The 15,598-nt window shown below is 54.6% G+C and overlaps 1 protein-coding gene across 3 annotated transcripts in view; it reads right to left on the bottom strand.

Moving 5' to 3' along the window:
- LRP4 (LDL receptor related protein 4) overlaps positions 1-15,598 on the bottom strand; it is a 53,397-nt gene that overhangs the window by 25,099 nt on the left and 12,700 nt on the right. For all 3 annotated transcript variants that reach the window (XM_018059129.1, XM_018059130.1, XM_018059128.1), the window contains exons 2-19: positions 13,221-13,367; positions 11,714-11,830; positions 11,000-11,113; positions 10,503-10,619; positions 10,030-10,158; positions 9,667-9,786; positions 8,900-9,025; positions 8,162-8,287; positions 7,838-7,972; positions 7,347-7,472; positions 6,362-6,592; positions 5,365-5,521; positions 4,074-4,291; positions 3,737-3,913; positions 3,226-3,348; positions 1,149-1,357; positions 893-974; positions 14-119 (exon numbers count right to left, since the gene is read on the bottom strand). In XM_018059129.1, coding sequence (XP_017914618.1) covers positions 14-119; positions 893-974; positions 1,149-1,357; positions 3,226-3,348; positions 3,737-3,913; positions 4,074-4,291; positions 5,365-5,521; positions 6,362-6,592; positions 7,347-7,472; positions 7,838-7,972; positions 8,162-8,287; positions 8,900-9,025; positions 9,667-9,786; positions 10,030-10,158; positions 10,503-10,619; positions 11,000-11,113; positions 11,714-11,830; positions 13,221-13,367 — 2,560 coding nt within the window. The remainder of the gene's footprint in view (positions 1-13; positions 120-892; positions 975-1,148; positions 1,358-3,225; positions 3,349-3,736; positions 3,914-4,073; positions 4,292-5,364; positions 5,522-6,361; positions 6,593-7,346; positions 7,473-7,837; positions 7,973-8,161; positions 8,288-8,899; positions 9,026-9,666; positions 9,787-10,029; positions 10,159-10,502; positions 10,620-10,999; positions 11,114-11,713; positions 11,831-13,220; positions 13,368-15,598) is intronic.

The raw sequence follows: 15,598 nt of genomic DNA, 5'->3' as shown, positions 1-15,598 counted from the left end.
GGCAGGTGCTCACCCGCCCATGGGCTCCACCACGATGTCCCGGGGGCGATCAAGGTTCTCCCAGATAAGGACCGTCCTCATGCTGCCGTCCGTGTTGGCCACTTCAATCCGGTCTGTCCCTACCAAGAAGTCGGTGCGGGCAAAGATATCAACTCTAGTCTTGGTCATTCACCCTCTTACCTTCCATGCCCAGCACAGAGCTCGCTGTGCCACAAATCCTCAAGAAATACTTTGTGATAAAAGCAATGAGTATGGAGGGACCTGAATTTCAAGAAGAAATTCAAGGAACTGATTAGCTCCGTTGCTCGGAAGACTAAGGCTTCTTCAACCCAAGTAACGCATTCTGATAATTTAAGGCCATGCTTCTCAGACTTTACTGTGCCTAAGAACCAGAAGAGCTTGTGAAAATACGGATTCCTAAGCCCCAGAGATTCTGATTGAGCAGGTCTGGGGCGGGGCCCAGGAATCTGCATTTCTAACAAGTTCCCAGGTGATACTGACGCTGCTGGTCCAGGGACCACACTTTGAGTAGCTCTCATTTAAGGTACTCTCCCTGCCTCCCACACTTACCTGCCTAATAGAAAATGCCTCTTTCACCAAGATAGTGATGGAAGGAAAACCACAGGGTGTAGGCTTCTCATCTGAAATGCCTCAAAGCATTCTCAAGCATCAGCTGCACAGCAGAAGCGGCTGCCACTTGAGTGGGAAATGCCAAACCCTCAGATGCGAGCTTCTAGTTTCAGTTCTGCAGCAGCCCAACCACTCCTGACCGACCAAGGCCTTCAGGCCAAGACGGAAACGGGCTAGGAGGGGCACTAGGTCCTTCCGAGCTGAGGCCAGGGTTCTAAATAAGAAATCCCAGCGTGTCAGGCCACACGCGCACTCTACATACCTGCATCTGTCCAGTACAGCTTGTTGGTGACCCAGTCAATGGCCAGGCCTGCCGGGCTCTCCAAACTAGTATCCACTACCACCTAGGTGGGAAGCAAGACTGTATCACCAACGGGACTTGCACCCCAGCTCTGGGGCCCAAACGCCAGCAACTGGCAGGCTGGCAAAGGTCTGGGAGGCCCTTCCCTGGGAAAGGGTGAATCCCACCCCTCCCGCCCGGCCCTCCCCGAGGGCCTGTGCCCCATGTCTGGCCCTACCTCCTGCCCCGTTCCATCCCATTTGGCCCTGCTGATGGTGTCAGTGCTGACGTCTGTCCAGTACACGTGGTCATCCCGGGAGTCCCAGTCAAGGGCCACAGCGCTGCGCACATCAGCCAGTGGGATGACATCGTCGGACAGGTCCTCTGTGTCGAAGCTGATCCGACGGATGTCCATCCTTCGGGCAAAAAGCAGGAACTTGTCAAGACCTGATCAAAGGCCGAAAGGGGTCTTCTTTTAATGCTCTAAATCCAATAACAGTGGCAGACACAGACGCTCGCCTGCGGGACATCTGGTTCAACCACACTTCCTGGGGTCTGGTGCCCTTTGTTCCCTACGCTTCACACCTCAGACCCCCTCTGAGCACTGGGCAGCCCACGCTGGCACCATCAGACTTGGGGAGCCAGTGGAAATAGACGCCACCAGAGCCCAGAAGGGCATCCTGTTTAAGTGTCTGTCAGCCGCATCTCAACTCTCCTCTGCTCTCTTTGCTCAGGCTCACCTAGTGCACTGGACTAGATCTCTGTCAAGCCCCCACCCCACCGCTCTGCCTTCTGCATCTGCTTCAGGACTTCTGCTCCACTGCATGGTCTAAGACCCCTTCCTCTACGCTCTTCGTGACTCGGGCCAGTAATGACTATTTGCTGAGTACCTGCTCCTTGCCCGGCGCTGAGCTTCCCGTTTCCCTTGCCTTGTCTCCTTTACCCCCCTAACAGTCCTTTGTGGTTCACGCTATTCTTATTCTCATTTTCTGGATCAACGATCCAGAGGCTAACAGGGGCCCAGGAACTGGCCCAGGATCCCACAGCTACCAAGCCCCAGAGCAGGGGACTTGAACTCAGGTCTGACTTCAAAGGTGAAGTTCTGGCCACACTCCTATTCAGCATTTTCCCAGCTGGCTCTTCTCCATCCTCTGCCCCTATTCTGGTCTGTCTGAATATTTTCCAGTCTACTATTCTGCTTAGAAAGGCACTTCCTGTGTCACTTTATCAATTGAACTTCTTTCAGGGGGAAGTTCCTTGCATCTCATCAAGACCACATGGAAAGAGCTGGGCACAGGAGAATGCAAGGAAACAAGGCTCTCAATTCACAGTGCGTTGAATGACTCCTGCCTCTGTTCCCTGGAATAGTTTCCCTGATTTCACTCTCTGGAAAGGACCTAGGTCCTGAGAGAAATTTGATTTTCACCAGAGACAAGGGAGGCGGCAGGCACGCAGCAGTAACAGAAGAGCCGTGATGTGCGAAGCATCTCCCCAGCCCCTGGCTGGGTGTACCACCCAGCTGGATCACTCCTCTCTGGACTATTCTTAGGAAAAAAAAAATCACCTGTGCCTCTGAGCTAGACAAGGCCCACCTCTCAAGGCAATACACCTTCAGGAGCTCAAAGGAAGCCGAACAAAGCAGCAGTTCAGGGAGCGCCCAGGGAACCCATCATCTTTCACTCACTAGACACCTATTTATCCTGGGCTCTGTATACAGAGCATCATCAGATGTCTTTACCTTACTTTCTGGTTTAGGGGCTAAGACAGTCTTTAGGGTGATGCTAGATGTAAAAGTGAAGTCACTCAGTCGTGTCCAACTCTTGGCGACCCCGTGGACTATGCAGCCCACCAGGTTCCTCTGTCTATGGAATTCTCCAGGCAAGAATACTGGAGTGGTTGCCATGTCCTTCTCCAGGGGATCTTCCCGACCCAGCGATCGAACCTGGATCTCCCACACTGCAGGCAGACGCTTTACCGTCTGAGCCACCAGGGAAGCCCAAAGGTAAAGAGCTAGGGAACCGTTCCCTTGCTTTATAGAAGGGTCTGGAAACCTCCTGCTGCCTACAGACAAAGCGTCCTGGGTGAAATGACCCACGAACCTGTCTGCAGGGGTTCATGCTTGACTCTGCGGTGTCCCTGAGCCCTCAGGGACTTTGACAGTGGAGCCCTCAGCTCCTTGCCTGCTTCCTCTCCAGGGGCTGCCTGAGGAGCTGGCTCCTCCCCTAGCCAGGCAATTCCCAAACTCCTCCCCCTTGTTCGCTCCACCCACCCTCACAAGGCAGTTCCACTGAGGCAGGGGCCCTAAACCCACTTACTCTGGGCACAGGCGTGGCTGCTGATCTTGCGGAAGCCGGTGGGGCAGGCACAGGTGTAGTTCTGTCCACTGGGCAGACACAGGTGGGTGCAGCCTCCGTTGTTGTCCCCACAGCGGTTTTTCCCTGCTCAAAAAGCCCAGAGCGAGAGGGTCAGGTGAGGCCAAAGGTTGGCAGGAGTCCCAGGGCTAGTGAATGGGGGTTTAGCAAAGGCATGATCTTCCTGAAGGAAGAAACTGTGTCTTCTTATTTTGTATATCTGCCCCCACCTATGAGCAGAGTGAATACCTGATACACAGGAAATGTTTGCATGAATTAGATGGGGGATAGCAAAGCAGTATGAGTCTTTCCTAAGTCTCCATGTTGTACCCTACAGGTCCAGCAGAGGGCGGAATGAGTCCACACCAGCGCCAACCTTAAATTTCCTTGCTGGAAACCCTGGCAACTGTTGACAGGTACAAGGAAGGTTCTCAGAAGCACTGGAAGCTCACTAGGTGAGCGTTTCTTTTTTTACCTGCAGGCTGGCGCTGGGGGTGCAGGGTGTGGATGTCCATGGGGAAGTGGAGTTTGTTGCGAATGATCTCCTGGTTCTTGCCAGTAAATTTGTTGGCACTATTGATGCTCTTGGTGTGCCAGTCCGTCCAGTACAAGCTGTCTTCAAACACCGTGATGGCAAAGGGATGCGGGAGGCCTGGGGAAAGTCCAAGAGGACCTCAGGTTACACATGGCCTGCCCGGCCCCGGAGCCCAGGCCGGGCGTCTGTACAAATCTCACCCTCTGCCAAAGGCTTCTGGGGGCTGGGACAGGGTAGGCAGAACAAGGGATGAAGGAGAGTAAAGGAAGGGCCTCACCCTGGCTGATGACAGCCTTGCGGTGACTCCCGTCCAGATTGGCCCTCTCAATGACGTGGTGCTTAGCGTCCACCCAGTACATACGGCGCCCGGCATAATCAATGGTGAGGCCGTTGGGCCAGAAGAGATGAGTATCAGCGATGATGCGGCGGCCGGAGCCATCCATGCTGGAGGCCTCGATGCGGGGGGTGTTGCCCCAGTCTGTCCAGTAAATGGTCCTGGGAAGAGAGAAAAGGGCATTGAGAGGCAGGTAGTAGAGGGCAACGGTAAGGTGCCCAGCATAGCAATCAGGCAGAGGGCTCTTAGCGATTCCACCCAGGGACTCCAACTGGTAGGCAATACATTCTGTTGGGTTTACAATTTTTCAATGTTTGACTTACTTATTTTATTATTATTAAACATTGTTTTGGCCACATCGCATGGCATGTGGGCCCTTAGTTCCCTGACTAGGGATCCAACTCATGCCCCCTGCATTGGAAGTACGGAATCTTAATTACGGGACCACCAGGGAAGTCCCTTGATGCTTGAATTTAAATGTCTCTAGACAGAGAATGTATTCATTTAACAAAAATATTTTGGAGCATCTGCTATGAGATGAGCATATCTTTTCGCACTGAGAGCATGGCAGTGAACAAAAGAGATGAAAATCCTGACCTTGTGAAACTGCAAAAAATACTAGCGGGCTACTGCTTAGGACAAGAATTTTCTTCTTGGTCACAGCCTCTGCCACTGCCTTTTGTAATTTTCACACCCGCACACGCACACACACACACCACACTATGTTTCTAAAACAGCTCACCTATAACTAACTGTAGGATCTTAGAAGACACCCCTCTCAATTGATTGCACTTAATTTTTAAAAGCCAGAGGCAAATAACTTCCCCTGCAAAAGACCTTTCTTCTACTAATAAAATGACTAATTTTAATTAATTCGCTCAACCCTATAAACTAATAACAAAAATACTAAACAGCTACCACTTATATACTGTGCGTCATGCCATTTAAAATGCATCACCTCACTTCATCTTCACACAGCTGTGAGGTAGGTATATTTTTATCACCAGTTTAGAAATGAGTAAAATGGAAGCCTAGAGAGATGAACTAGCCCCAAGGCCATACAGTCAGTTACCGAAGAGCTGGAAACCCAGGTGCATCTGGGTGCAGAGCCAAGGTTATTAACACCACACTGTGAGGTCCCCTGGCCCCCCAGTAAAGGCTGGCACAAGTGACGGAGGAACTGTCCCTAAAGGTCGTAAGAGGAACGTGGCAGCTGGAGTCACAACTCGCTCACCCCTCCATGGGGTGCAAGGCGATGGCCCTGGGCTTCTCCAGGTTCTGCCACAGTAGCACCTTCCGGTGTCCCCCGTCCAGGTTGGCCACCTCAATCCTTGAGGTCCCCGAGTCAGTCCAGTAGAGTTTGTCATGGACCCAATCCACAGCCAGGCCCCCTGGTGGAAAGAGGCCATGGAAAGAGTGTCAGGGGTTCAGCCAGGGCCCCTGTAGAAACAAGGGCAACTCTTGCACGAAGCTGTTTCTTGGGCCAGGCACTCTTCTCACCATTTTACAAACACATGTTTTACCTTGAATTGTCACAACAACCGTGTGAGTTAGGTGCTATAATAATCCCCATGAGGATGGAAGCAACTGAGGCAAAGAGAACTCAAGCAACCATCCAAGGTCACGCGTCTCCTCCTCTCAGCCAATCATACTCCACTTCCGGAATCCTAGCTCCCTGACCCCCACTGGCTCCAGGGTTTGCAATTTGTGCCTCAGGGTTTTACGGGGGAACGTCATCAGCTCCATAAGCATCTGAGTCAAATGCGCTTAATTAATACCGAATTCTAACCCACTTCCCCTGCTTGTCGAATGGCCTGAGATGGCAGAGTGAGCTACTGTTTTTCTAATCTGCAAACATTTGGATGCTATCTATCTGGGTCCATCAGAATATTCCTAATATGAAGTAATCAAAACAAAAGTCAGAATTAGATGGGATGCCAGGCTGATAAGAGAATTAGAGCTGTCATCCACAAATCTCTGGTTTCAAACAGTTCCTCAACGTAATGGTCTCAGTATTCTCACTGATCGAGCTCAATAATGAGCAAATATTACAAATCTGAGCCTATAAAATGAATGTAGACTAGTGAACATTTTCTGTATTAGAGCTGCATGCAAGGTTTCAATGTGAGATGTTTGGCTGCCTAAAGGTTTGTGGCCACTCACGTGTTCCTTCCTTGGTGGTTTTGCACGTGGTGTGGCCCTGCCCCTCCCCGTGGGGCCTCGTTCCTTACCTGGGCTCTCGAGCCCTGTAGACACAACCTCCTCCACGTTGCTGCCGTTGAGGTTGGCGCGGAGGATCCGGTCCAGGGTGACGTCGGACCAGAAGACAAGCTCGCGCCGGTGGTGGAAGTCTAGGGCGATGGCGTTCTCCAGGTTGTTGAGCAGCAGCGTGTACTCAGAGCGGTGCGGCAGCACCTGCCGGATGTCGATGCGATTGGCAAACAGTAGCACAGGCTCCGGCCCTGGGACGTGGCATAGAAATGGGGTCCCCACTGGGCTCCAGAGCTGCCCCCTGGCAGCCATCAGCATGCACCACCCCCCCAAGCTCCAAGGGGGCCCTTGGCCCACTAGGGCATGTCCCAAGCCGTCAGCATCCATCATTATAAGAAGACTGGCAGCCTGCAAAGCGTACATCTCATCCCATTCTTGGGGCCCAGAATGCAACTCACAACTCCATTCTATTGCGATGGAAACATCCCTCTGGAACGAACTTATGTCCCCAGGGAGGAAGGATACAGGGAGGGAAAAGATAGGGAGTTTGGGATGAATATGTACACGCTGCTATATTTAAAATGGATAACCAACAAGGACCTATATAGCAGAAGGAACTCTGCTCAATATTACGTGGCAGCCTGGATGGGAGGGGAGTATGGGGGAAATGGATACATGTATATGCATGGCTGAGTCCCTTTGCTGTGCACCTGAAACTATCCCAACAGTGTTAATTGACAGTTTTGTTGTTCAGTCGCTCAGTAGTGTCCGACTCTTTGTGACCCCATGGGCTACAGCACGCCAGGCTTCCCTGTCCTTCACCAACTCTCAGAGTTTGCTCAAACTCGTTAATCGGCTATACCCCAATATAAAATTAAAAGGCAGAAAGAAAAAAAAAGAACCATCTCTCTAACTTTCTACCAGTCTCCAAGCACCAGAGCCCCTGGCTGCCCTGCTCAGCCCTCTGCCCACCCAGCCAAACACCAACCCCCGCCCCCCCCTTACCCAGAGCCTTGCAGCTGCGCCGGTCAGGCCGGAGTTCGTAGCCTGCTTCACACCAGCACTGGAAAGCCCCCTCGCTGTTGGTGCAGCCCTGGCTGCAGTACCCCTCCTCGGCACATTCGTTCACATCTGTGACGACGGAGCAAGGGCAGATCTTGGTTCTCCCATCTTCCAGCCCTAGCTCCCAAGCTGACCAGCTCTTTTCTGCCCACACACCCGCCTACTTCCCAGGTCCAGTGGGAAGACTACAGAGCAAGTGGTTAAGGGCTTCGAGCTGGGCTGGGATCCCAGCTCTGCTATTCATCGGCACTGCGACCTTCATTAAGTGACAACCTCTCTGAGCTTTCATTTCCCCCCATCTTTGAAATGAGAGGGACAACAATCCCCAGCTCACAGGGCTATTCAGATAATGACACACGGTCATGTCTCCCAGAGGGCTGACCCATGGTTAACCCAGCCCCCTGGCCCTGCTCCCGCCGGGGGCCCCAGCTCACCCTGGCAGGTGCGCCCATCCTCGGTGAGCCGGAAGCCGGTGTGGCAGGTACACTGCACGGCCCCCCGCACCATCTGGCACTTCTGGGCGCAGCCGCCGTTGTTAACGTTGCAGTTCTCCCCACCCGTCCGGGGCCCTGTGCCAGCCAAGCCAGAGATGGGAGTTGAGCCCGGAATCCTCCCCGAGACGGCCGACTTGGCATTCCACCTGGGCCACGAAGAACAGCTCCCGGGGCTGCAAGCGTCCCTGGGGAGGACTCTCTTTGAAGCAGATGGGTGGGGCTCAGCCACAAACCACGGGCGGGGAGTGGGGTGGGGACACTCACGGCAGTTCTGCTGTGGGCTCTCATCGCTGTTGTCCCCACAGTCGTTGACCCCATTACACAGCTTCCTCTGCCCAATGCAGCGCCCGTTCCAACACAGGAACTGGTCTGAGGCACACTGGGGGCTTCCTAGAGAGGAAGATGGGGAGGGAAGGAGAGCCAGGTCAGCGCCGGGAAGGGCTGACGGGGCTTGGGTCAACAATAACAAAAAAAGATAGGAGCCTGTCATTTTCTAGGCCGAGCTGGAGACAGATGAGACTCAAGGTGGGAGGGTCGGGGTCCAGGGCAGGAAACAGCTCAGACAGGGCTGTCTGCGTGCGTGTTCTCCCCAGGACAGCACAGTGGCACGGTGAGATGGGACGTGGGGCAGAATGAGAGAGCCCACCCATGTGTCCGGCACCTGTGCAGCTAGGGGAGGGGGCGTAGGGCTGTCAACTGGAGAGCAGGCCAGAGGAACAGGCGCTGGCCGCATGTGAGTAAGAATGTGAGAGGCCATGGAAACTCCCGGCCCTAATATTGTGTTCCAGGCCGTGAGGCTGTGGGTCAACGGATGCACCTGATTTGACACTGGTAAGTGAGACAAGCAGGATGAATCCAGGCCACGGGCAAGACTTGATGAAAGCGTCACGTCAGCCCGACTGGAGAGGCAGCAGGAGAGGCAGCGGTAACACCCTCTCTCCACCGCCTTGCTCCAGCCTACCCACGGGCCCGGGGGCATGGGGTCCTCCAGGGAGACCCTACCCGTGCTCTCACAGTTCTCTTCATCGCTGTTGTCTGCGCAGTCGTCCTCCCCATCACAGCGCCAGGACAGACGGATGCAGCGGCCCGAGCGACAGCGGAACTGTTCCGCCGTACACACCGAGGTGGCTGGGCAAAGCGCAGGGCTGATGAGAGGCTGACCTCGCTTTAGCCCGAAGCCCCACCCTGCCGCCCTAGGCTGCGCTTCATGCCAGCACCCACGCCACTTTTCTTTTTTCCCTAAGATTTTTTTTTTTTTTTTGATGTGGACCATTTTTCTTTTTGGGGGGGCCATTTTTAAAGTCTGTATTGAATTGTTACAATGTTGTTTTTGTTACACGTTTTGGATTTTTTTTGGCCAGGAAGCAAGAGGGATCTTAACTCCCTGAACAGAGATCAAACCGGCACTCTCTGTCTTCCAAGCTAAATCTTAACTAAAGGACTGCAGTGAAATCCCTTGGATACTTTTTTTGACACCGGGGTCACAGTTGGTCTCTATGGCATCTCTGTGGGAATCAAAAAAAGGTGTCTTTTCCTCAAGACACTTTACTGCCATCTGCTGGAAAACTGCCATGATGACTATATAAATCTAGAGAATTATGGAATATCTAAGTCTACTGGGGGACTGGCATCCTCTGGACCTAGTACCTTTGTGCAGAGCCCAACCTACACGACTGTACATGGTGGACCTGTCTTAACTATCCTGGAGCTTTATCAGAGGCGGCCTGTCCCTGCTTCTGGCCCAGACCTTGGCACTGCCCCCCACTCACTGCAGTTGCGCTCATCAGACTGGTCATCACAGTCCGCATCGCCGTCACAGCGCCAGCCCGCGTTGATGCACAGGCCGCTGTCACACATAAACTCGCCAGAGCGGCAGGGCTGGTGGGAGGCTGGGGAGACACGCCAGGCTTCTGTCTTTAGCCAGTCCGCACACGCAGTGTCCCACAGTGGACCAGGAAGCAACAGCCCTGGCACCCCAGCTCCTCCATGTTGGCCCCATAGGGAACCAGGGACTCCAGAAGCTCTTCTCCCGAGCTCCTGCCCCAGCTGGCAACCGGGCCTCACCCCCGCTCCCGCAGGAGCTCCTCCCAGCCTGGCCTCCCCTCCTCCACCCAGCTGGCCAGAGTGCTCACAGCAGTCAGACTCGTCCGACCAGTCTCCGCAGTCGTCGTCACCGTCGCAGTGGTAGATGTCGAGGACGCAGCGGCCATAGGCACACTGGAACTCCTCCAGGTTGCAGGGGGGCGCTGGCACTGCTGAGGCTGGAAGGAGGGCAAGGCGGGGAAGGGCACGCACTCAGGCCCCCTCAGATGAGAGGGGCCCAGACTTGTCCAAGGGGCCAGGTGCTCAGACACAGAAGTTTCCTTGGGTGTGGCCCTGATACACGCCCTTATGCCAGAGGACCAAAGGGAGGCCTCCATTCTCACCTGGGGCACCTGTTCCCTCCCAGCCCCGCCCAGGAGGAGCTGTTGCCTAAGAACCCACCCTCCCGGCCCGTCCACGCTATCCTTTCACTCCTTGGCCTGGCCCTCAGCCCACCCACCGCATGGCGCCCTCTGCCCCCAGCCCGGCCCGGCCCGGCAGCCTGAGCCCTGGGGCCACTCACGACAGCTCTCCTCGTCGGAGCCGTCTTTGCAGTCGGTGTCTCCATCGCAGTACCAGTGCTCAGCAATGCAGCTTCCATCGCTGCAGCGGAATTCCTTGTCCGAGCACTTGCGCATGTCTGGGGGGTGGGGAAGGGGGTACACGATGGGACGGCAATCCTGAAGGAGCCGCACCGGTTACCCTCCTGTCATCCTCCCTGACTCCCACCCTTGCTGCCCCCCTGGGAGTCTGACCCAGGCCCCGCAAGACTCCGTGGGTTCAGTATGGACTCCTGAGGGGAAAGAAGAGGCCCTGGAGAGACTGGCCTCAGGTTCCCGTTCTGTGCTCCCCGGGGTGTCGGCCCCGTCTCCCTGTCCTGCTCTCCTCCAGCTGCTCCAGACGCCCGGGCAGTTCAAGGGTTGGGCAGTGCTAGGGCGCCTGAGGCTCTTGCCCCTGCCTCGGCAGGGCCATCCACCAGCCTCCCTGCCTGCCCCCGCCACCCCCTGGAGCACCGCTCACCACACTGCTCGTCACTGTTGTCGCCGCAATCGTTGTCACCATCACAGTGCCACAGGCTCCGGATGCAGTAGCCATTCTGGCAGGGGAACTCGTCCTCCTCACACTCCCGGGGGGCTGCGGGCACAGAGCGGTCAGGCTGCTGCAGGCCGGGGCGGGGGGCCAGCCAGCGCCCAGACGCCCAGCAGGAAGCCTGGTGGAGCAGAGCAGCTCCCACGTGCCCTAGGGAGCCGGGGAGCTGGCTGTCCCCACGCTGCCAGGGGGGCTTAGATAAGCCGAGAGAGGAGGTGGAAGGACAGGAGCCAGAGACCACGGGCTGGGGCCTCATTTTCCTTTCGTTTCTTTCTTTCTTTATTTTGTATTTATTTATTTTAATTGGAGGGTAATTACAATATTGTAGTGGTTTTGCCGTACATTGACGTGAATCAGCCATGGGTGTATGTAATACACCGCATTAACAAATTGAAAGATAAAAACCACATGATTATCTCAATAGATGCAGAGAAAGCCTTTGACAAAATTCAACATCCATTTATGATAAAAACCTTCCAGAAAGCAGGAATGGAAGGAACACACCTCAACATAATAAAAGCTATATGTGACAAACCCACAGCAAACATTATCCTCAATGGTGAAAACTCAGGGCCTCGTTTTCTGATTGAAACGCCTTTCCCTGCCGAGCCGAATGGAAGCCACCCAGCCCCGCCCAGCACTCACGACAGTCCTGCTCGTCCGAGTCATCCTCACAGTCGTTGTCCCCGTCGCACACCCAGGAGCGGCGGATACACTTGCCGTTGTCACAGTGAAAGTCGAGAGGGGAGCAGGTGGGCAGCTCTGAGCCCAGGGAAGGGGAGGGGAACAGGGGTCAGTCTGGTGCACTTATTCAGAGGCAGGCCCCATCCTTCCCTCTGGCCCTGTCTGAATTATGGTCCCTCCTCACTGGCTCCTCCAACTGCCCCCGGCCCCCACTAATACAGAACCAGGCAGAAACAGCAGCTAAGAAGAGAGAGCTTCCTTAGGGAGTGGTGGTCAGGGGTTCACAGGACAGAAGAGTCCGAGGAACTCAAAACACCAGGAAAGCAGTGAAGGAAAGCATGAAAAGAGAAACAAATGTATTTCCCCCGTTTCCTCTTATTAAATGATGACTGACACACCTGGGCTCAATGTCAAGTTCTAGAACTCATTACTTTTATCACACAAGCCAGTTACCCTCAGTTAGCTCCAGGTTCTTCCGACTGTACAATGGGGATAATTATAATTGACTCAGAGAGGTCTTTTGAGATAATGCATATGAAAGTGCCCCATGAAAGTGAGCCATTTACCACCGTCACAATTAGCTAAACTGGTTAGGGGTATTAAGGTCCAGGCTATAGCTTCTCTCTTGACTAATTAGCCTCCCTCAAATGTAGGTGCTGCCGGGGTAGGGGCCACACCCCAGAACCCAGACAAGTAACTGGCTCAGGAGCAATATTGCTACACATCCAAGACCTGTATCCAGGGCACCCTAGCCTGTTGTGTGTGTTATTGCACTAGGGGAAAGAGGAGACTTAACAAGAATATAAAATTTCTTACCAAGTTTATGTTATTTAAAAAGGTGTGATTACACAGAATACCAACGTAAGAAATAAATAGTCTGCATCCACGTATAGCGTGCACATTTAAAAATGTACAAATATGCATCACAAATACACGGGCACACAAATACAGAGATCTGTTCAAGGCTGTTTTTTGCTATGCTTCTTTAAAGTCTCTGTTTCATTGGCTATGTTGGGTGTGTTCAGTTGCTCAGTTGTGTCCGACTCTTCGCGACCTCATGGACTGTAGCCCGCCAGGCTCCTTTGTTCATGGGGATTCTCCAGGCAAGAATACTGGAGTGGGTTGCCATGCCCTCCTCCAGGGGATCTTCCCAATAACCCAGGGATTGAATCCAGGTTTCCCTCATTGCAGGCGGGCTCTTTACCATCTGAGCCACCAGGGAAGCCCAAGAATACTGAAGCAGGTACCCTATCCCTTCTCTAGGAGAGCTTCCCAACACAGGAATCGAATCAGGGTCTCCTACATTGCAGGCGGATTCTTTATCAGCTGAGCTACTATTTTTGACTGTACGTGTGTGGAAATATGGGAAATAGGGGGAGGTTGAAGCCATACACACTGTGAAGAAACCTCCCATCCGTTTATATCCATCACCCTCCCAAGAGCCCAGGGCGGGGGGAAGGGTTCTTACTACACCCGTCCTCATCGCTGTGGTCCCCGCAGTCATTGTCTCCATCACACTGCCACTGGGCAGGGATGCAGGTACATTCTCCGAGGGCACTCACTGCACACGTGAAGTGGCTCCGACCACAGGCACACTCGGGGCTGCTGGCCAGTCCTGGGCAGAGGGGAAAGGAACCAGTGAGGGCTCAGCTCCCACCCAACCAAAACCCATTCCGGGGAGGGCAAGGTGGAGGAGCCGAGTTTAGGGGCACTGTTACCCAGGAGATCAGGGAGACGGCTGCAGGGAGACGCGGATGACGTCATGTGCCGTCCCCCTCCTCTAGGCACAAACAGTCCAGAAGATACTGTCTGACTTTGGGCTCACAGACGGCCCGGGTCTCCCCTCTATGAGGGTTTCCTGTACACCCGCAAAGGCCCAGAGACAAATGACGCCAATTGCAGGGCTCGTGGTCCCGAGGAAAGGCAGCCAGGGACAGGAGGCCGATGCATGAAGGCTTCCAGGTCCTTCCCTCCAAAACCAGGCAGCGTTATGGATGCTTTTGCCTCTATTCAGGACCGGGACGCTGAATTAAAATGCTGGCACCCCTCTGGAGATGACAAGTCACACCGGCGCGCAGGAAGCAGCAGATACTGCTGGGAGTCCTACAGTCAGAGCTCACCTCTAAGGGGGGTGACCAGGAGAAGGGGGCACAGGGGACGGGGTGGGGGGACCAGGCTGCCTTGGGGCAGAGCGACTGGGGCCAGCCAGGGCCTTCCTGTCTGTGGGCCTGGCCGCGGCCTGGAGGAAGGATGGCAGGGGCCGCCCCGCCCCCAACCCCTGCCGCATGCAGCTGGGCTTCCCTATTGAGCATCCAGCTATCTGCCTGGCCAAGTCCCATGACCGGCCGCTGTGCCCCCTCCCCAGCGTGCCCAGCAGGATGCCCTGGGATGGCGTGTGAATGGCTCGGTGCCCCCGCTCCAGCCTCAGCTGGAACAAAGGGTTCTGCCAGGGTCACTCTCCCCCCCCACCCCAGCATTCATCTAACCCGCTGGGCTGCTGCAGCTGGGAAGGACGGGGGCCACCTCTCCCTTGCTCATCTCCCCCACTTGCTTTCTTCTCCTTGTCCTCCCCTCCGCTGGGTGCTGCCCTCGGGCTGGGCTGGAATGGGGAAGGAGTCAGCTCCCAAATGCCACCCCGCTTCCTTTCCTATTTCCCGGGCCCAGCGTGCCTCTCTTGGCTCATCTCCTTGACATCCATCCTCACTTCACATTATATTCCTCGGGCCAGCTTTAGGGTTCAGGGCCCAGAGTGAAAGGGTGGATTGCTATTCCCACTGAAAGCAAAGGACTGCTGTTCCCTAGACCCCTCCCTCTCCATGTCCACCCCCAGGACAATGATAAGCAGAAAGCAGGGGTCCCTAACCTCAGATGGATGGGGGTTAGGGGTGGGGGACAGCCAGGCTTTGTGATCTGTGAAGCTCTGAAACTACAGGCAAAAGGTATTTCTCTGGAGTGAAGGACCACAGCTCTCACCCCACCTTCAGCGGAGGCCTTGCCCTCGCCTTCCATATGCTAAGGGAATTGGCTGCCCTAGAAAAGATGCGGGACTTCCTGTGGAAGCCACAGGAATCCATCCGAGACAAGCTGCATCTCCACTCCAAGGCCAGCACGCCTGTCTCTCTAGGTCTCACCAAGTGCAGGACGGAGGATTCTTCCCAGGCAAGCACCGAAGCCCCAGTGCCCTCCTCTCTGGCCTGTTCTAGGAGCACTGAGAAGGGAGGGTTTTGTTTTCTTTTTCACTCAGACCCTGGGCACCTGAGAAACTTTTCTAAGTGTAATCAGCTCATCACAGCTATAAAACCACTTTCAGGGACTCTGGCTGGGATGAAAGAGCAAAAACTAAGTATTCCCGAGGACTCCATGCCATGGGGCTCACCAAGACACTGACCCCCTTTCGGGGGAGGAACGATGAAGAGGAAGAATAGGCTGCCACAGTGGTTCCCAGTGAAGGATGTTTTTTTCTCCCTGGGGGGCATTTGGCAATGGGTGATGACATTCTGGGTTGTAACTGGTGATGCGGATGGAATTCAGAGGATAAAGGCCACAGATGCTGCTAAATATTCCATAATGTACAGGACTGCTGCTGCTGCTAAGTTGCTTCAGTTGTGCCCAACTCTGCGTGACCCCATAGACGGCAGCCCACCAGGCTACTCCCCCGTCCCTGGGATTCTCCAGGCAAGAACAGAGGAGTGGGTTGCCATTTCCTTCTCCAACGCATGAAAGTGGAAGGTGAAAGTGAAGTCGCTCAGTCACGTCTGACCTCAGCCTGGACCTTCCAGGCTCCTCCGTCCATGGGATTTTCCAGGCAAGAGTACCGGAGTGGGGTGCCATTGCCTCCTCCAAATG

This window comes from Capra hircus, chromosome 15, assembly GCF_001704415.2.
Source record: "Capra hircus breed San Clemente chromosome 15, ASM170441v1, whole genome shotgun sequence".
Classification (NCBI taxonomy): Eukaryota; Metazoa; Chordata; class Mammalia; order Artiodactyla; family Bovidae; genus Capra; species Capra hircus.
The sequence above is the reverse complement of the archived record's forward strand: the minus strand, read 5'-3'. Positions and strand labels throughout refer to the sequence as shown.